This window comes from Pelophylax lessonae (assembly GCF_965119305.1).
Source record: "Pelophylax lessonae genome assembly, chromosome: 2".
NCBI lineage: Eukaryota > Metazoa > Chordata > Amphibia > Anura > Ranidae > Pelophylax > Pelophylax lessonae.
The window spans coordinates 471,507,207-471,529,498 of record NC_138769.1 but is presented as its reverse complement, the minus strand read 5'-3'; the positions used below and the strand labels follow the sequence as shown (position 1 = coordinate 471,529,498).

At 41.4% G+C, this 22,292-nt stretch overlaps 1 protein-coding gene across 1 annotated transcript in view; it reads left to right on the top strand.

Annotated features, from left to right (window-relative positions):
- Window positions 1-20,323, top strand: part of COL4A2 (collagen type IV alpha 2 chain) — a 281,040-nt gene extending 260,717 nt beyond the window's left edge. The window contains exons 42-49 of the mRNA XM_082244771.1: window positions 1,387-1,503; window positions 4,465-4,626; window positions 4,717-4,815; window positions 6,804-6,950; window positions 7,396-7,512; window positions 8,417-8,608; window positions 15,117-15,403; window positions 19,763-20,323. Coding sequence (XP_082100897.1) covers window positions 1,387-1,503; window positions 4,465-4,626; window positions 4,717-4,815; window positions 6,804-6,950; window positions 7,396-7,512; window positions 8,417-8,608; window positions 15,117-15,403; window positions 19,763-20,017 — 1,376 coding nt within the window. The 3' untranslated portion in view covers window positions 20,018-20,323. The remainder of the gene's footprint in view (window positions 1-1,386; window positions 1,504-4,464; window positions 4,627-4,716; window positions 4,816-6,803; window positions 6,951-7,395; window positions 7,513-8,416; window positions 8,609-15,116; window positions 15,404-19,762) is intronic.
- The last annotated feature ends 1,969 nt before the right edge of the window (window positions 20,324-22,292 follow it).

The window sequence follows — 22,292 nt, the reverse complement described above, 5'->3', positions numbered from 1 at the left end:
CACACATGTGAGATATCGCCACGATCGTTAGAGCAAGAGCAATATTTCTAGCCTCAGACCTCCTTTGTAACTCTAAACTGACACCATTCCACGAGCATGCGCAATTTTGAAATATGACATGTTGGGTATCTTTTAACCAGCGTAACATTATCTTTCACATTATAGAAAAAATTGGGCTAACTTTACTGTTTTCTTATATTTTAATTCAAAGAAGTGTATTTTTTTTTTAATTGCGTTTGTAAGAGCACTGCGCAAATACGGTGTGACATAACGTATTGCAAAGATCTCCATTTTGTTCTCCAGGGTCTCTGCTAAAAATATATATATATAAATATATATATATATATAATGTTTGGGGGTTCTAAGTAGTTTTCTAGCAAAAAATACTGATTTTAACTTGTAAACATCATGTCAGAAATAGGCCTGGTCCTTAAGTGGTTAAAGGAAATGTATTCTATAATACTATTACAATAAAACTGTCGCATATGACAATGTTATTTACATCAATGCCATTCATTATGATGCCAGAATCTGTCACAGTAGCGGAGAATATATTTATGTTGTATATAATCAGTAGATAATACAAATGCATCTCTGTATCAGAACAGAAGGTCTAAATGAAGCAATCAAATCAGATAAAGCCTGTACTGAAAAAAATTCAAAAACCATCATAGTCAGCTGACCTAGTCAAATTCAGATTGATCCTGTGATTATTAGGGTACTTTTACACTGCTCTGTGGCAATATTGCGGTAAAAACGAATGTGTGGACACGTGACTCAAAAACGCAAAATTTCAGAGCTTTTTCCCCCCGATTTTACAGCGATTTTGCTGCAATTTCCATTCATTTCAGTGGGAAGCTGCGTTTTTGGTGCGGGTTTCAAAACCATGCCAAAGATGCAGCATGCAAGACTTTTCAAAACGCAATGCACTGGTAACGCGGTGGTGTGAAAAGTCCCATAGGATTTAAAGGGAAACTTTTTTTCTTGCAAGGAAAAAATGCAGGAAAAACGTATCAGTGTGAAAGGGCCCTTACATGGGCATCTTTTTTGTGATCAGACACCTTTAGTGAAAAATGTAAGTAGAACTAATGAGCTGGGTTTGTTTTACCCACAGTTCTCAATTGTTGATTTGGATGGGCCTGCAGTGCAGTGTCTGCTCTGTAGTAAGCATACTCACTTGGGTTATAGATTGCTCTTGTTAAAAATAATTTAGTAATGAAATTGTGCATGCATTAATCTCTATGAAGGTTTGTAGTCAAGTACACACATGCACCTTTCCATTAAGAACAGTTAGGAAAAATGATGGTAATTATGCTAGGTAACTGATTGCTATATTATAAGTTACACACATTGATAATAAATGTTTCAACTCTCTGTTGTTTTTAGGTTTACCAGGCGTAACTGGTTTGCCTGGATTAAATGGAGTTCGTGGACTTCCAGGTGCATCAAATGTGTCGGGAATCCCAGGAGATATTGGGCCTACAGGGCCTACTGGACAGCCAGGTAGTTTTCTTTCTTTGGGACAGCTTTTCCTAGTCTTTTTGCCGTAGGACCCTTAAAATATTTTTTTATCTGGTCTTAGGAATCCCCTGCCGAAATAAGCAGAAAATAAATGCAGACAATTGTAAAAAAAAGTTTGAAAATTGTAGTACTCCTTTACATTAGTGGTCAGTGGAGAAGTTCCTTCTTACATTGGTGGTTGGTGTAGAACTGACCCCTTACATTGGTCGTCTGTACAAGGTCAATGGTGAAGTGCCACCTACATTGATGATCTGTATAGTGTCAGCATAGATTAGTGGTAACATGTATAGCTTGGAAGAAAGAAGAGACAGAGGGGATATGATAGAAACTTTTAAATACATAAAGGGAATCAACTCGGTAAAGGAGGAGAGCATATTTAAAAGAAGAAAAACTACCACAAGAGGACACAGTTTTAAATTAGAGGGGCAAAGGTTTAAAAGTAATATGAGGAAGTATTACTTTACTGAGAGAGTAGTGGATGCATGGAATAACCTTCCTGCAGAAGTGGTAGCTGCAAATACAGTGAAGGAGTTTAAGCATGCATGGGATAGGCATAAGGCTATCCTTCATATAAGATAGGGCCAGGGACTATTCATAGGATTCAGATATATTGGGCAGACTAGATGGGCCAAATGGTTCTTATCTGCCGACACATTCTATGTTATGTTTCTATGTTATGTTTCTATGGTCTATGAAGATGTGACTCCTTACATTTGTAGTCTATGGAAACTTGGCACCTTACATTGGTGTTCAATGTAGACAGGAGATGTACCCACCACTGCTCACTGCTAAAGAAACCCCTAGCAACCTCTGGTAAACCCCCAAGGTGCCATTGAACTCTAGTTGAGAAAAGCTGACCTTAAACATGTTTGTGTGGATGTTTTTAAAGCTATGAACTAATTTTTGTTGAGACAAAATGCATGGATTCTATTACAAATACGGTATATTTCAGTTATAATCTTCTTACATACATTTTTATCTCACTAAAATAAGATAAGATGCATAGGAATGTATAGGAAGAAGCATATGGCACAGTTCAAACCAGACATACAGTATATACTTTTATGGTATGATTTGGCACTACTATGGAACTACTCTTTTTGAAAAAGCATGAAGGCTGGGTTCACACTTGAAATGTATGCGGCTGACAGCAGGGCTCCGATGCGTCCCTGTTCTCCGTTTCAGGGACAACTTAGGCCCAACTTTTTGGATGAATTCGGACCTGAAACAGAGCCAAAGATGCACAATTCATTCTGCAGCCGCCCCAGAGATGTGTGAACCAGCTCCATTAGGAGCTGGTCACAAACTCCTGTTATGCGAATTGGATGCGGAGAAACCCGCATCCAATTCGCAAAGGTGTGAACGAAGCCTAAAGATGAGCTTCAGACATTAAATACTGTAGTTTTTCAAATTAAAACACCATCATTATCCTAATACAGCAATTTCTCTAAATGGTGGCACACTTTACAACAAATTCCACTATTTTTCATTCTATTTTACAGTAAACCAGGGAAGTTGAATCCAGCGCCCGGCTTGGATTTTGTGCAGCTGACTACCCAGCATGCACATCCAATTCACATGCATACATAGTACTATCTCAGTGCAGTAACCCAATTGTTGACCCCAGCATCAGCATCTTGTTAACAATAGCGAAGGAGAAAGCTAATACTTTTTAATTAAGGGGATAGAAATTATAAAGTCTGAGGCTAGGTTCACATATGTGCAGCTGCGGTCCCAGCATGGTGGTCCGGTGCGTTCCTGTTTACCGGTTCAGGTGCGAATCAGGTCCAAACTTTTTGCTTGAATTCGCACCGGAATCAGACCCAAACACACACAGGACCCTTTTGGAATGCAGACCGCAGCCACCTTGGACCTGTGTGACCTGGCTCCATTGAGAACTGGTCTCACTCCCATGTCATGTGAATTTGGTGTGGGGAAACTCGCATTCCAATTCGCACATATGTGAACCCAGCCTTAGTCCTTTATATCATGCTCTCTCCCATGGCTTCTCTCTTTCCATCAGCCAGCTACTGCTCAGTACTAAGCTCCACCCAAGCTTCCTGGAAGGATTTTAAAAGAGAAACACAGGGGCAACAAAGCTGCCCTTTGCCTACTACTGGATACAAAAGTAATTCAACATCAGTCTAGCCCAGTCAGGGAGCCCAATGTCCACAGGCAGGTTACATGCTGCTGAAGTCTGAATTAGTGATCAGATGGCATCTTTCTTTAATCCACCAGTATGGCTCAGTTCACACTGCCGTGACCTGGAAGTCGATCAGCTTGTGGTGTGACTTTGCCAGACGACTTCCCGGCGACTTGTGTATTACTTTGATAGAAATATAGAAAAGAAGCTGGATAGAAGTTGCCTTGAAGTAGTACAGGCACCTGAGCGACTTCAGTAGTGCTAATTAAGACAGCTCTCATTGTCTAACATGGGATTTCACATGTCACACGACTTGCAGTCCCAAGGGATCCCAAGTCACGGCAGTGTTAACTGAGCCTTAGGCTAACTTGCAAAATAGTATTTATAGTATAAATTGTATTTATGATAGAATTTATCCTTCAATCTAATAACTTTGGGATATAATTATTTAAACCAGTAGTAATTGCCTCCCTGGTATGTGCATATATACAATAGGTATTGATCTAGTATATAATGTAATAACCCTATTTAAAACGTTCATACCATATGTGGAAGTATTGCAGACGCTAGACACCACACTTTTGCTGAAAAAACTAGAAATCTGTATATAGCTGACATATCAAAGAAAGAGAAAGTCAGGGTGACATCACACATTCTGACTTCTTTATGAGAATAGGCAAATCTTTTCCATGACAGATATCTTGTCTACATATGGCCAGCTGTACCATTTGAAGGAGTTCTGTGAGAAACTGAAAATCAGAGCAACCGGTATTTAATACGTTTTTGGGGTTTGTTTTCAGGCTATCCAGGGCCCCAAGGACGGCCTGGTATGCCCTCTCGACCTGGTGTGAAAGGAGAGCCAGGACCATTTGGAATACAAGGAATTGTTGGTGAGAGAGGAACTCCTGGTGATAGAGGAATCCAAGGGTTAACTGGAATTTCTGGTTATCCTGGGCTAAAAGGTAGTGTGAGTTATCAATATGCTGCTGTTATTAACCTTTTTATGTAATGCTGCCCTGCATAACAATGTGTTTTTTTTTTTAAATCAAAAGGTCAGAAAGGTCAACAGGGCATTATTGGGGACTTTGGATTACCTGGAATTTTAGGAGACAAAGGGCCTAAAGGACCAAAAGGTGACAGAGGGGCTGCAGGTTAGTACCAAAACGATTTTACACAATCTGTGCAGGGAATGTATTTGTAGTCATGCTGTCTATAAAACAAGAGGATGTTTTTGAACCAGTTATTGGTTATTAGGAACTCACCATACTAAAAGCACCACTGTGTGAAATTACGTCCCCAAACATCGTTTCTTGAATTTCTTTAGCCACCTTAAAAAAATGAAGGGCCTAGATCACTTATGTCAAACACAAGGCCCGCGGACTGAATGCGGCCCTCCAGGCCTTGTCATGTGGCCCTCACACCCAGTTTTGCAGCCAGAACATGGCTGAAGCGCCATTCTGCCAACTCCGGCTCACATTGTGTTGAAAACAATCTAATTTCATAAATGTAACAACGTGTCCATAAATAAAAAGTATGGACATATTGCTACGTTTATGAAATAAGATTATTATTGACATAATGTATATGATAGTATATATATCTATATATACACACTATATTACCAAAAGTACTGGGAAGCCTGCCTTTACATGCACATGAACTTTAATGGCGTCCAAGTCTTAGTCCGTGGGTTCAATATTGAGTTGTCCCACCTTTGGAGCTATAACAGCTTCAACTCTTCTGGGAAGCCTGTCCACAAGGTTTAGGAGTGTGTCTATGGGAATGTTTGACCATTGTTCCAGAAGTGCATTTGTGAGGTCAGGCACTGATGTTGGAGAGAAGGCCTGGTTCGCAGTCTCCGCTGTAATTTATCCCAAAGGTGTTCTATCGGGTTGAGGTAAAGACTCTGTACAGGCCAGTCAAGTTCCTCCACCCCAAACTCGCTCATCCATGTCTTTATGGACCTTGCTTTGTGCAATCAGTTATAAATTTATGACCACTAACAGTTTAAGTGAATAATGTTGATTATCTTGTTGCAATTACATCTGAAAGTCAGTGTTTTAGGCAGCAAGTAAACATGTTGTCCCTGAAGATGATATGTTAAAAGCAGAAAAAAACAGGCATTGCAGTTTGTTTTGTAAGGGGCTGTGTAGCGGTAGACCAATTGAGGTGCCCGTGCTGACCTGTGTCCAAAGCCAACAGCGCCTACAGTGGGCATGTTAGCATCAGAGCTAGACCAGGGAGCAATGGAAGAAGCTGGCCTGGTCCGATAAATCACGTTTTCTTTGACATCCTCTGGAGGGTTGGTGCGTGTGACTTGCTTACCTGGGGAAAAGATGCCAGCAGGGTGTAGTAAGGGAATAAGGCAAATTGGCAGAGGAAGTGAAATGCTGTGGGGAATGCGGTGCTGGGAAACCTTGGTCCTGCCATTCATGTGGGTGTTATTTTGGCACATACTGCCTACCTAAACATTGTTGGGAACCAAGAACACCCCTTCATAGAAACAGTACAGTATTTCCTGATGGCACTGGCCCCTCTTAGTAGGATAATATGCCCTGAGATACTTCAAAAATGCTTCAAGAATGGTTTGATGAACACAAAAATCAGTTTGAGGTGTTGATATGGCCTCCAAATTCTCCAAATCCCAATCCATTTGAGCATCTGTCTGATGTGCTGGAAAAAAAAATCTGCTGTTTTGGTACCAAAAGGGAGACCTACTCAATATTAGGTGGCCATAAAGTTATGGCAGACTGGTGAGTATTTACATGGTCTTTGTTTTACAATAAACACTTAATGCATGGCAATGGATTCCCAGAACACTGTGGATTTTCTAAAGAAAGAGCACAGCAGAAGTTGTCTCCTTTCCTTTCGCTCAGTGGAAGTAGAAATTACTGCTCTGACCCTTTGCCTTGTTTGCAAATTCCAGCTTTAGTTACTGAGCTCTGTAATAAGGGGGTAAGGGGAAAAAATTTAAAATGTAATCTCCAATATTTAAACTTATTGCAAAAAACGAGAATGCTGAATATTATTATACAATATTATATATCTACTTACTAGTTCACTAAATAGAACACATATTTTTTAACAATTGTATTTTTGGTTCCATAATAAAAAATACATATTTTTTTCCTTTTAAAAGGTATACAGGGTGCTCCTGGACGGCCGGGATTACCTCCGATACCCTCGCAAATGAAAGTGGACCCAGGGCCTGTTGGTGTGTTTGGAATTGTTGGTCCTCAAGGCATTCAGGGTGACATGGGACCTCGGGGTCCTGTAGGCGATAAAGGTAAGGGCATTAAATGTCATGCATTTACAATGCAATATGAGACAGTTAGGAGTATGTTTCAACAGTTGGCATCTTTTACACATGTATGAAAAAACTGTCTGTGCTGCATTTACCAGCTAGCAAGATTCCGCCCTGCAGACATATAAGCGAGAATCTGATTTTAATGAACAAAAACATTCCTCAAAATGCAGTGTAGAATCTGAAATGTTAAAATGTGTGAGCTTCAATAAATGTCATATCTGTGAAAAATTCTGATAATATCTAAACCGGGTAGGACATTCAAATAATATTGAACATGCAGGCAAATCTTTCTTGAAATGCAGTTCATTCCTGCTCTGTTAATATTTAACGTTCAAGATAAAGTATTAGTAAATACGTATACTTTTAGGAGCAGACAATAAGGAATAGGATTCTGAAATCTTTAAAAAGTGTATTTGTTTTGCAGGTGTTCAGGGTCCATACGGTAAGCAAGGAGTACCTGGAATACCTGGAAGGTCTGCTGCCCCTGGTGCGAGAGGAGACCAGGGATCAATGGGACAAAGAGGACCTAACGGAGCTAGAGGTATGTACACCATCTTTGACTGTTATCCAATACCTTGCTGGACTGAGTGACAATGAAGAAAAAAAATGTATAATATGTAGGTATTGCTTGTCATTAGTTTGCATCACAGAAGGGAACTTCTTTTCCCCACACTTATATTATAAAAATAATAATTTTGTATTTTGCACTAGATTACTTCATTGAAAGGTATGTTGATCAGTGCAGTTTACAACTACATATATCTACAATACTTTTTATAAAATAATGACTATATAGAGCATAATAAGGAAGCCAGTCAATGTTATAAAACGTCAAGATGACCTCTTTGTACAAACCCCTATACAAAGGCTGTCATAGAAAAACAAATACTGACAGAGGCAGACTAATGGGCCATACACACTATACAATGGTCTTTAGATTTTCTCCTTTAGATTTACCAAAACCGTATAATATGAGGTCAAACCTAAACACTTTTAATTTGCATGCAATCAGGCAGGCCCTTGCACTACATAGTTGAAGGTAAATCTAAAGGAAATCTACCAACAAAAGTTGTATAGTGTGTATCCAGCTTAATGCTGGCCTGATTTTTAGTTAGATGATGGGTGGATAGGAAGTCATGGTATTGTGACTGCCTGCCAGCAAATTGTCACTGTGGTTTCCTCTATGACTGAGATCAGCATGTGACTGGTCAGCACTAGAGCAAAGTGGGGCCATGGCAGTTGTGCAATCATGAAATTGTCATTCTTGGTGGTGTCGAAAATTGAATGTCAGTAGCACCTTTAGAAATATATTTACATAGCAAAATGGTTATGTGTTTAATACTTATTTTACCTGCTGTATGTACAAGTCTGATCCTTATGTAATCTTACCAATATACATCTATGTACACACTGAAAAACATGTCACTTTCTCTTGTGTTTTGTAGGAACTTCAGGTGTACCTGGTAGTGCTGGACATCCAGGGATGCCAGGAAGAAGTGTGAACATTGGCTATCTTCTAGTGAAACACAGCCAGACTGATCAAGAGCCAATGTGTCCTGTCGGCATGGCCAAATTATGGAGTGGCTACAGTCTACTGTATTTTGAAGGACAGGAGAAAGCACACAATCAAGACCTAGGTACATTCCCCTATGTATGATGTAATATCCAGCTTTCTTTAAGGCCCGGTTCACACTGCCACAACTTTGAAGTCGACATCCCAGCACGCGGCTTGCATATGACTTCTTTAACAGAAGTCAACACAAGTTATGCCAAAGTCGTACCAAATGTAGCGCAGGAACCTTTTTCTAAGTCTGAGCGACTCAAGTCACTCTTATTAGAACGGTTCCATTGCACTTAATTGGGCACAACTTGTCAGCTCTCAAAGTCGGAGCGCATGTCACACCAAGTGTTAGCTAGAGTTAGGGTCCATGTACACGGGACGCTGGAAATGGCTGTTTAGGAGCAGTTGGGCGTTTTTTTCAGAAGCCCCTGAACCCATCTACATTTTATCTTATCTGTCCATGTACACCAGGTCGTTTACAGTCATTTGCAGGCAGTTGCGTTCAGGGACTGTTTTTAGAACGCAATTATTTGCGTTCGAACGCGTGTTTCCCGGCGTTTCAAACGCACAAACGCGTCCGAACGCGTCTGAACACGTCCGAACGCGTCTGAACGCGATGACCCGCGTTTAGCGTTCACGTTTTTCCATTTTAAAGGGGAATCATTTTTTTGACCTCTAGGAACACTTCTAAACGCAAACGCCCGCAAACGCCGCTAAACGCGGGTACAAACGCGACCGAACGGACGTTTCAAACGTCCTAAAAATTCCAGCATTCAAAGGGACTTTTAACAACGTCCCGTGTACATGGAGCCTTAGGCTTTAATTTGTTAGTCATTCATGCAAAGTCAATCTAAATCTTCTAGCCAATCTAACACTACACTATGCACAACGAACCAGAAAATACAGTATACCAGCACTATTTTTAGAACATTACTGTGCATTATGGTGTGCTGCAATGCAGGTTCATTTATTTAGTGCATCGATTTTGGATAGCACTGAAACATACTAATGCATGCATAGGTGTGAAGCTGGCCCAACACTTTACATCCCTGAAACTTAACCTTGACTTCACCCTTAAAGTGATTTTAAATAATCACCTGGTAAAACAATCCATTAATTTTTAAATAGAAATGAAAGGCAAAATATGTATATAGATATATTAAAAAAATGATAAATACTTTTTTTTCCATTTTTTGTAAGTCATCACATTCCCTCTGTTCTCGGTTGCAAAAGAGCTGGGAAGGAGAAAAAGCAGAATGCTGATCTTCTCAGTGAAAGGCTGTGCACGGGGGAGGGGTGTCAGGACAAGTGATCATTGAAGGATTGAAGGAGAGCAGGCTGTCCCCCCTCCTCTTTGTTCTAGCGCTGGAACCGCTCGCAATCAAAATCCGGGCCTCACAGGATGTCAGGGGGTTGGTTTGTGGGGGCTCCGAACACAAGTGCGTCCTCTTTGCGGACGATCTATTGGCAGTGGTTTCCTCTCCTCTCACAACTTTACCTAACTTGTTTGCCCTGCTGGACTCTTTCTCACTAATCTTGGGGTTGCGTGTTAACTAGGCTAAGTCACAGGCAATGAATCTTTCTCTGGAGGCTGGGACGGTGGTAACGCTACAACATTCCTTTAAATTTACATGGCACTTAGACTCACTTCCTTATTTAGGTATTAATTTGACTCCCTTCCTGCACACTTTGTATGCCAAAAACTATCCGCCCCTGTTTGCCCGGTTGAGGGAGGACATGGGTAGGTGGTTGCTGCATCCCCCTTCATGGTTTGGTAGATTGCATTCGATCAAAATGAACGTCCTCCCGAGGGTGCTGTATTTGTTTCGCACGCTGCCAGTTGCACTGCGCAGGACAGATATGCTTAAGTTTCAGGGCCATGTACTTTCATTTATCTGGGGGAACAAGTGACCTAGGGTGAACAAGAAAACGCTCTACACCCCTAAATTCAGGGGAGGTCTGGGGGTGCCGGACCTGATGAAATATTTTTACGTGGCACAGATGGCCCAATTGATACAATATCACTCTCACCAGTCCCCTACGGCATGGATGACCTTGGAAGCTAGTTCGAAACCGGGAGGGGAGGTCTCCCATATTATGTGGTTGTCGCCCAAAGATCGCCCTCCTATTCTTTGCCTGGCTTTATCCCACTCTCTAGCTGTCTGGGATCGATTGTCCAGAACACATGCCTTCTGGTCTCCCCACACCCCCATGGCCCCCATTCTGAATAATAGCTGGTTCCCCCCGGGTCTCTCCCCCAGATCCTTTCACTGGTGGACGAATAAAGGTCTGATCCGCATAGCGGACCTCTGTGATCATAGGGTATCCTTAAAAGACAGCAGTTGGTTGACAAATATGACTTGCCTCGGTCTGAATATTTCAGATACACTCAAATTGACCATTATGTACGTACACTATCTCGCCTCTCAGACCTGACGACAATGACGCCTGTGGAATATTTATGCCGCACATATGATAAGCTACGCAGTTACATCTCCATGATTTATAATGTGTTATCTGACTCGCCTATTAAACTCCCTTATATGGCCCGTTGGGAGGCCGATATACAGGACACCTTTGAGTTGGTGGACTGGCATGTCATGGCTCAGGAGGCCTCCAGGTCATTGATCAACACTTCCATTATAGAAGCCAATTATAAAGTACTGCTACGCTGGTACATGGTGCCAGCTAGAATTGCCACCTTCGTTCCAGGAGCGTCTCCTCTGTGTTTTCGGGGTTGCGGCCAGGAGGGTACCATGTTCCACATTTGGTGGCAATGCCCCAAAGTGCGACGTTTTTGGATTAGGGTGTACAACTTTGTGTACACCTTGACACAGGTTAACCTAATTAAATCTCCACAGTAGGCTCTTTTGGGTCAGAAGGTAGACTTGGCCACGAAGGCACAGAGGAGCCTTATTACTTTTATTTTTACTGCAGCAAAAATTACTATTGCCAGGTCCTGGAGGTCTCCTGTCGTACCATTTGAGCAGCTGAGGCATAAATTGTCCTGGATCATGGTGAATGAACGGCTGTCGGCACAACTAGACGACAAGTTGCGCAAATTTGATAAAATATGGGAACCATGGCTCACCTATCTGACAGGGTCGGCTTGAGGGCGGTCCATGGGGCGGGGGGGGCGGGGCGCGGAGTTGGGTCCATTCTTTTCCCTTTCTACTGCTTCTTCTTTCTTTCTTTCTTTTCCAACGTTTTCTTTTCCTTCTACCTTTCTTCTTCGTCTCTTTTGCACTTTTCTACTTATCACTGGGGCTCCCTCAGGGTGGCTTGTTGCTGCATGCGTATACACTTTTACCCGCTCAGGAATTTACGCTAGTGTAGCCTATCTTATGTGTTTCTGTTCGACAGTTGTGTGGGTAATCACTGTTTTCTCTTTGTCTGCCTTGGGGAATATTATAGCTTGTTGCGGTAATGGCTTTGCCCCTAAATGGTATTCTTTGTCATTGTTCTGATGTTTATGCATAAAACTTTCAATAAAAATTATTGAAAAAGAAGGAGAGCAGGCTGAGTTTCCAGCATAGCTAGAGAACTGACCACAGTGTGTTATCCTGCTTAGTGTGGTCAGTTTGTAATAGGAAAGCAGAGGGGCTGGCAGGCACAGCAGGGATTCCACACAAAGGAAGCAATACAAAGAGAACAGGATACAGGATATCATACATGGTACATACATGGTACATCAGGCACATATCAGGAGTATGAAATGTTGGGTTTACATACTCTTTAACTGAACCACTTACCTAAACCTGGTATTGGTGCAACACCAAAACAAAGAAGAGCAGTGCATTTTTAAAGAATTAGGATCATATTTATTAAGCAGTAAATATGATATTCATTAAACACTGAATGGTGAAAGCAACATTCACTACTCAATAAATAAGCCCCTTAGTGTAAAATTCGGTCCCACGACATTTTGGTTCTGAGTCATGTGATTTTAAATCAGACTGTAAGGCTAGGTTTACACTTGAGCTTATCTATGTGTCTTTGGAGCATTTTTTGTGCATGCCTGTGCATGTATTTTTTTCAGACGTCTTGAAGCTTGAGAATTTTTTGTTTTAAGCCAATAGAAAGTTTGTATTACTAGGAGAAGGAGAGGCAGGAAATCCCACAAAAAATGCATTACTTGTTCTTTTACAATCACGACAAACATCGCAATGCCAAATGCTCCTGGCTCTGTGCCAAGATTTGGTATATGAGCTTCTTGGGAGCATTTTTGGAGTGGAGGGAGGCCCATTCAAACACTCCATAAAAAAAAACAAAAAAAAAAAAAAACGCTACAGCAGCTGTCACTGCATTACGCTCAGGTGTAAATGGAGCCTAAGGATTGATTTATTAAAACTGGAGAGTGCAAAAACCGGGTGCAGCTCTGTATAGAAAACAATCAGCTTCTAACTTCAGCTTGTTCAATTAACCACTTAAGGACCACCCGCCGCAGATTTACTGCGGCAGGCTGGCCCTCCTGTGCGAACTGACATAGCTCTACGTCGGTTGCACGCCTGCAGCTAGGGGGCGAGCACGCACCGCTGGCGGTGAGCTCCCGCCCCCACTCGGCAGCAGGGACTCCGCTGTACGGGAGTCCGATGGCTCAGATTGCTGTCGGGCCCCCGCAATCGTTCCCCGTGAGAGAGAAGGATGGTCAGCTGTTGTAAACACAGCTGACCGTTCTTCTCTCTGGAAGGATCACAGAGCTCCTGTGATCCTTCTATATAGGATCACAGGTGTCTGTGATCATTTCAAAAGCCCAACCCCCATACATTTAGAAACACTCCCCTAGGCTTACTTTTAACCCCTTGATCACCCACTGTGTTAACCCCTTCCCTGCCAGTGTCATTATTATAGTAACAGTGCATATTTTTAGCACTGATTACTGTAGTAATGTCACTGGTCCCTCCAAAAGTGTCAAAAATGTCAGCTGGTGCGATCTGTCCGCTGCAATGTCGCAGTCCCGCTAAAAAACGCAGATCGCCGCCATTACTAGTAAAAAAAAAAAAACAATAGAAATGACATAAATCTTTGTAGACGTGATAACTTTTGTGCAAACCGATCAAAATACGCTTATTGCGATTTTTTTTTTTTTTACCAAAAATATGTAGCAGAAAACAAATTGGCCTAAAATGTTGAAAAAAAAATTTGATTTTAAATTTTTTTTTTTGTGAATGTTATATAGCAGATCATGAAAAATATATATATATATATATATATATTTTTTTCAGAATTGTCGCTCTTTTTTTGTTTATAGCGCAAAAAATAAAAATCGCAGAGGTGATCAAATACCACCATAAGAAAGCTCTATTTGTGGGGAAGAAGGACATCAATTTAATTTAGGTACAGCGTCGCACGACTGCGCAAATTTCAGCGCAGTGCTGAATCGCAAAAAATGGCCTGGTCATTAAGAGGGCAAATCCTTCTGGTCCAGAAGTGGTTAAGCTTTGACAAAAAAAACTAAAAGCTTACTGGTTTCAATGCAAAGCTTCACCAGATTTTACACTCTCCAGTTTAGGTAAAACAACCTCAATGCTCATGTACCATAGGATACTATGAGAACCATAGGATATAATGAGAACCCTTATGTTGAGCATTGAAACACTTCTAGAAAAGCTTTTGAAATCACTCAGGTGTGAATCAGGGCTTAGGGTGTCATTACTGCATTTTAGGACCTGACCTTAGTAGAATCTTCATTCACTTAAGACTGATATAAGAAACCAAGTGCAAAAGCCTTTGTGGTACTGGAATACATGATCTGGAACTGAAGGTAATGCATAATATATTGCAGTCTAACAGACTTGTGATGAATGCATTTGTTTTTTCTTATCTGGTGATTCTAACAGTAAAACACTTCCTGTCCTAGGGTGACAATGCTGACCCTCTCTGCGGGATCCATAAGGAAGCCCTGTTGGCACCCTAGGACAGGAACCATGTTAGGACTATGGACTATCTCCATAGTATAGTATTCTGTATTACACAGAGAGAAATGGTAGCAATGCTAAGAGTGTAGCAGAGGCAAACAGCCCAGAACATTATCAAATCGCAAGACTTGTGGTAGGATCCATGGAATATTTTTTACAATAATACTGTGTGATTTATTACACAAAATACAAGTGTTGAATCTATTCTTAAGGCCCCATTCACCAATAGCGATTTTCTGCTTGAAGCTTATAGCACTAAAACGCTCAACAAGCCAATTCATTTCAATGGCCCCTGTTCTGAGCATTTTGTTGTCTAAAGCAAAACGCCTGTCACCCAAAAAAGTACATGAGCTTCTTTTTGGCAGATTACAAGCGTTTTTACTGGTGTCTTGCAAGCGTTTTCTGCTCAAATAGCAGCTCTCCACCCCTAATCTCCTCTCCCTCTCCTCCACCTAGTGATTTCTATTGGCTAAACAAAAACGCCCGAAGCTGTAAAACACTTTAAAAATGATTGTAAAAAGCTGCAAAATCACTTTTAAAAATTGCCGAAAAACTATAGTAAATCGCTATGCTCCGGTGTGAATGGAACCTAACAGTTTGGCATAGTTTAAAAAAATAAAATCCCAGTATCTTGAAAATGAAACCAATCATATTTCATTTCAATAGGTCTCGCTGGATCTTGCTTGCAGCGCTTCAGCACAATGCCATTCCTGTACTGCAACCCAGGTGATGTGTGCTACTACGCCAGCCGTAACGACAAATCCTATTGGCTGTCAACCACTGCTTCTCTTCCAATGATGCCTGTGGTTGAAGATGAAATCAAGCCTTACATAAGTCGTTGTACGGTCTGTGAGGCCCCTGCAGTAGCAATTGCTGTTCACAGCCAAGATACCTCCATCCCATTGTGCCCAGAGGGCTGGCGAAGCTTGTGGATTGGATACTCGTTTCTTATGGTAATTCATTTATTTACCCTTACTTTATTTAATTTACAAAGCAACCCTATGTATGTATAACAAGTATTGCATTCCAGTTTATACTTCCAGTAATTTAGCACTTTGGTAAGATCAGATAACACGTCTCTTCTCCATTTATCTAATAATCATCTTCAGGTTTTCTGTTAGATCCTTGTGAAAGAGAGGGTATACATATTAAAATAGAATCACCGATTGCACAAGCTCAGGAGAACAAGACAGATAATACAATTCCCTAAAATAAGTTATCTTGTGCTTTATTTTGTCATATTTGTCAGAACAATGGAATCATGACCACGTAGGAACAGTAGACACAGGCATATAAGAGGCAGTCTTAAAACCGAACTCCAGGAAAACGCAATTAAAAGTCTATTATTAGAGCTGTTTTATCTTCCACAGGATTGGAATTTCTGTCCTTTTAGTGTACAAAGCTCTGCCACTCCGCACAGGCAGTCTGGCGACCAGACATTTGTCTACTGCAGTTAGGTGACACAGCTGGGTCACTCACCCAGAGCCTTAGATTGGACAATAAAGGGGCAGCAGCAGATTGATGAGGTCTTCCCTCTCCTCCTGCCAATTTGTTCTTTGTAAGGTGCATGCAGCACACTTCATTGGTCCCTAGTGCTGCCCTCCCTTTCCCAATCAGTTCTGCTGTAAATGGGGATTACATTTTAATACATAATAACATTAATACAGTTCCCGGAAATAAGTTGCCTTGTGCTGTATTTTGTTATATTTGTCAGAACAATGGAATCATGACCACGTAGGAACAGTAGATGCAGACATATAAGAGGCAGTCCTAAAACTGAACCCCAGGAAAGGCAATTGAAAGTCTTATATTAGAGCTGTTTTACCTTCCACAGGATTGATATTTCTGCCCTTTTAGTGTACACTGCTATGCCACTCCGCATAGGCAGCCTGGCGACCAGACAATTGTCTACTGCAATTAGGTGACACAGCTGGGTCACTTACCCACCCACAGTCCAAGATTGGACATTGAAGGGGCAGCAGCAGATTGATGAGGCCTTCCCTCTCCTCCTGCCAATGTGTTCCTTGTAAGGTGCATTTAGCTGTCATTATGACCCTTTCCCACTAAAAACATTAGTGTTCTGGCAGTCATGCAAATACTTTGGCTTCACTGATACTTTTTAACTTCCTGGCCTGGAAAATGCATTATATATGTAAGGAATTCTGACTTTACTTGGCTTTTCATTCACTGCATGCCTTTTCCAGGCTCATTATTGAACATACTGAAGCAATACACTGCCATTCTCAGGAGGGTAGCGATGGCACCTCCTATATTTCTTTGATGGCAGGTCCTAACAGTCCTAACCCCTTTGAGTCAAGCGCCTCCCAAGCCCTTTAAAAGTTCTAAAATCCAGGAGGCAGAGGTGGGCATTCAGGTCATGTGACCGATGTAATTGGCTGTCACAGCGGTCACATAATCGGAATACTCCTGATCGTTTGTATGCATTGAGAGCTGACCAATCCCCACGGGCTACCGTGCTGGGAGTGTGCAGGTAGTGCGCTTTCAACATGATAAATTGTTTTAACAGGGCTTCATATATGCTGCCACTCAGCATTAGGCCCACCCGCCGAGCGGCTGCATATATGCATGCGGCTGGCGTCAAAAGGTTAAAGTGGTTGTAAACCTTAGACATGGAATATGAACAAAGCATATCCTTCTATAGTGTGTACTTGTCTCAAATCCAGAGCACTAAGTGTCATTTCTGTCTTGCCCGCTCATTGCTCCACTATCCACATGAGTCACTTCTGACAAGTATTTCTGACAACGAGAGAAAAATGGGGGCAGAGGATGGACCTCCAGCTGATTGATAACCTTAGCTCTGATCCTGTGAGCTGTGTGGAGGGGTGTGTGTCTCTTCCCTCCAATCAGCTCTCAGGGCTCTCTCCACTGAGCTCTGCAGAGTGTAACTTCTGTTCTCCTCCCACTTTTCTGAACTCTCAGACAAGCTTTATACATTTTGTGCTTTGCACAGATGTAGAGAAGAGAATAATGCAGATAGACAGGTAAAACATATGTAGGAGTATTTGTTTCATCTGTGTGTATCACCTAAGGCTAGTCATATGCATATCAAATAGTTTATAACCCTTTTAAGATAAGATAGATATAGCCACACACGGAATACTTTGTTTTCAATATGGCTGCTGACTCTTATGGTGTACTTAGTGAGAGGGAGCAGTAAAGCACAACCATTGTGGAAAGAAGTAGGAATAGTATTTCACCTTCAGCACCATGAGCTGCAAAGAGCTGTATTGCTCTAGCGCCTCTCTTCATCAAAGGATATCTTACACATTAGGTGTTTTAAATAGAAGCTAGCCCCACAAAACCCTCATCACAAATCACAATGTGTATAGTCAGTGCCCCAGTACATAAATTCAGTAGAATTATATTGATCTTTATTACGGAGGAAGAAAGAAGAACTAGTGCAAATGACTCAACTCCAAAATTGTCTTTACTACTTTGTCACATGGGATCATGTGTCTCTTTGCTAGTATGGCAGTACATAAAGAAAAAAGGTAACTGCACATGGATTGTCAGATAAAATACAATTAAACAATTAAGGGTAAGCTAAAGAAACCATAACCTAAATAGAATGTCACATGGAGTGCATGTAACTCCTGGTAGCTTCTGATATTTATTTTATCCTGCAGTGATGAATGCTAGTGCACAGAAAAATGTAATGTGGTACATGTAAAAGATACCTGAAATTGTTTGAAATGTTGGTATCTGATTGCAAAGCAGAAGCAATGTTTTAGGTGTGATTAGCTGCTATAAAAATTTGCCTTTACACTATGCTCTCTATATACCCTGCCCTTAAGTTTCACTGTAGGCTTTCTAACCCTTGCCCATCTGAGTCTGTCCATAAACTACACCATATTGCCTTTACATGCACATGAACTTTAATAGCTTCCCAGTCTTAGTCCGTAAGGTTCAAAATTGAGATGGCCCACCCTTTGCAGCTATAACAGCTTCAACACTTCTGGGAAGGCTGTCCACAAGGGTTAGGAGTGTTGGAATATGGGAATGTATGGGAATGTTTAACCATTTTTCCAGAAGCGCATTTCTGAGGTCAGGCACTGATGTTGGACGAAAAGACCTGGCTCGTAGTTTTCTAATTCATCCCAAGGGTGTTTTATCGGGTGGAGGTTAGGACTCAGTACAGGCCAGTCAAGTTCCTTCACCCCAAACTCGCTCATCCATGTCTTTATAAATCGTGCTTTGTGCACTGGTGCGCAGTCACACAAAGTTGGCAGCATGAAATTGTCCAAAATGTATTGGTATACTGACGCCTTAAGAGTTTCCTTCACTGGAACTAAGGGGCCAAGCCCAATCCCTGAAAAACAACTCCACACCATAATTCCCTCCCCCCACCAAATGATGTGGACCAGTGCACACATTAAGTTGTTGGAACGGGCAGGACATCAGATTATTTGTTATTCCTGCAATGTACTTGGGAACTAAGATATGTCGGTTTTAAAACATTATTTCTAATTGACATTGGATTACCACCCCTATATAAATAGTGAGAGGACTATACGGTGGGCCCGCTTGGCTTAGCCGGAGGCGATCGCTTAGCTCTTTGGCTGAATGCTCCTCCCCTGGTCTGTAAGCACCCATTACCCCTTGGAGGGATAGGGGTGCATTGGTGCTAGGCACCCTTAGTATTTTATTTTTTGCAGGGCTTTTTTTTTTTCTTTTCTTCTAAGTGTTGTTGTACCATAAACACAGTAAAAGTAGTATCTTGGAAATTTAGAGGGTTAAATGTGCCAGAGAAGTGGACACAGGTTCTCATGGAGTGCTGGCAGATGCGGGCTAATATTGTCTACCTGCAAGGAACCCATTACACCCATGCCAGGCGGCCTTTATGAGAGATGCAAGGTATCCAGTGTCTTACCATAGATGCTCAGATAATCCCAAATCGTGAGGGGTATCAATTGACCTGGCTAGAACCCTGCCATGGAGTTGGAGGATCAATTATCAGACTCTCAAAGCAGATATCTATTTCTATGGGGAAGATTGGGGATATGGCTGTTACTTTGGCAAATGTATATTTTTCAAATACCTCTCAGCTTATATTTTTGGAATCCTGCTTAAGTGAGTTAGCTCATTTCGCTATGGGAAATATAGTTTTCTGGGTGGAGATTTTAACTTGGCCCTGGACCCTTTGATTGAAAATAAAAAATGGGGATATATGTATAAGAAATGATTTATTCCAAATATTAAGTGAACTGTTGAATGTTTAAATAATGATTTGGGATCCATCTATGGGCCGTTTATCAACCAGACTAACATTTACTATAATTGTTGTGTTCCAGCATACAGCCGCAGGTGACGAGGGAGGAGGACAGTCCCTTTCTTCTCCTGGTAGCTGCCTGGAAGACTTTAGAGCGACTCCATTCATTGAGTGCAACGGTGCTCGTGGGACTTGTCACTACTTTGCCAACAAGTACAGCTTCTGGCTTACAACTATTGACGACGACTTCCATAGCTCTCCGTCTTCAGATACACTGAAAGCTGGCCTGATTAGAACTCATATCAGTCGCTGTCAAGTTTGCATGAAATACCTGTAAAATATATTTATCTTTTTTTATGTGGAAAAATCAAAATTAACAGAATTAATATTGGTGCTATATTTTTAACTTATTACCTCACTAAATACAAGCTGATCACACATTTCTTTCTTCTACATATAATGTTTTTTTTTTTTTACTCTTACACTTGTCGCTGGGATCAATGTGTCTTCCAGAACGTCCATTTACAACACAGTAACTGATGCTATAAACATGTATAGCTAAAGTTAGTCCAAGCATATTTATATGCAAGGTGTTTTTCATTTATAATATTACCAGAAAAAATAAAAAATGGAAACCCATGTATTTGTGGCTGATGCATTGTTTCTTGCATTAGACCATTAGGGTAACTACATAACACATAAGAGAAAGGTGGGTACAGGGCATGTCCACCCAAACCTGCTAATTAAAGTGGAACTTTACTAGAACAACTTGATAAAAAATAATGTTCTTTAGCAAGGAACATACATTCCACATTATTAATTATGCCACCAAAATTACTGTGTGCTCTAAATTGCCTCCAGCATTGCTCAAATGTCTGCTTGCCAGAGGCTGCCATTTTTCTGAAGCCCAGAGCCCCTGAAGAGCAGTATTAAACCCATCAATTTAACAGGTTCAAAAAACAGTTACATTCCTGGAATGCTGGGATTGCTGTCACATTTGCTTGTGTTTTCAACCACACTGTCAAACCATCAAATGGCTGGTGTCATAACTTATCACATGTGCAGCACCATGGCAGTTGTAGATCAAAGAGAAGCAGCTTTCTTGGCTGTAAAGGAGGGTTTAATTCCGCTTTAAGGCTATCAGCAGATTGGCCTCTACAAACTCGGCAGTGCCTAAAAAAGGAGAGCAACTGAGCATGTGCTGAGAAGGGTGAGACAGTGTATTCCTGAATTTTAAACAGTATAGTCACTTATTTTTAATGTTTTACATATCTATACCTGCAAAAGTTGCCAGCCGGAAGTGATCTAGCAGGACTTAATTTTCTGACTTAAGTTCCATTTTAATTTTAAACTAAATCATCTGAAATGTTGCCACTCTCAAACACACTGTAAACCAAGGATATGTGTGTGAGCCACTCAAGCTGTATGGGAATGAAGTCTTGTGCCCACCGCTGTGAGTGCTGGTTGGGAAGGGAGATCGTCTAAGCTCCAGGCAATGGTAGAGAGTGACTTGGTGTCCTGGGAGCCGCATATCAAGCCAAAACCTGCTGTATGATAGTGAATGGCAGACTCAGCCTGGACCCCTGTCAGGCCACGCCCCAAATACATTTCACTCCACCCACTGGAGCTTACTCATAGGGATCAGAATTATCTCTTTGGCTCCTAAAACAAGGCTGTTGAGTTGAATTTCTCCTGCCACATTCTCTAATGAAGAACACACAGGAAAAAATGAGACCTGTTGCATTGCCATGGATCTGGAGACTCAGGGGGTTCACGGGTAGTGTCCTAGATGGACAACATGAACCAGTAGGTGATTCAACCTCCCAGCATCAGGTTTGGGTGGACAGGCCCTTTGGAATTTTAAAGATTTGTTCCAATCCTAGATCTCTTGGCATTCAGGTACATCTCATATAGAAAGAAGTAGATAATCATATCTCAAACATAAAACATATATAAAAAAAAAGGAATTAAAATATTAGGCTAGGTTCACACTTGTGCGTCTGCATGTTTTTTGTGCACTCTCATTGAAGTCAACGGGGCCAAAAAATGTACTGGCACACCAAAACAAGCACCTGCACCTTGTTGCAGGGAAGCATGTTGCAAAGGTGCAAACTGGCCCCATGAACATGCATTTTGAGCATTTTGCATGACAACTTGCACAGGTGTGAATGGGTACTTATTGTGAAAATCCTTTATCTTCCAATTGCACACCTGTGAGTTGAGAACATAACTAGCATTACAGGAATAGTGGTATAATTCAGGCATAAAGTGGACATTACAGCATGCCAATGATTGCAAATAAACCCACCTGCTGCAAACTACTGTTTGAGCTCATTTAAAGAAATATCGAATGTTTGTTACCTAAATAAGTTTACTTGTGATTTGTGTATCTTCTAGTTCCTTTTCATTGCCTAATCCCCGCCCCCAACACACCGGCTATCCATTTGTATGTGTTATGCTGTTGTAATCCTAGTCAGTACTAGAACCATTGACTATACCAGCTTGGTCAGGGTTGCCAGTCTGATGCAAGATGGTGCCACTAAATTCGTCGTTGTGTGCGGCCAGTATTTCCTAAAGTGGAGAGCAACCACATCTTTTCACTCAAAGGATTG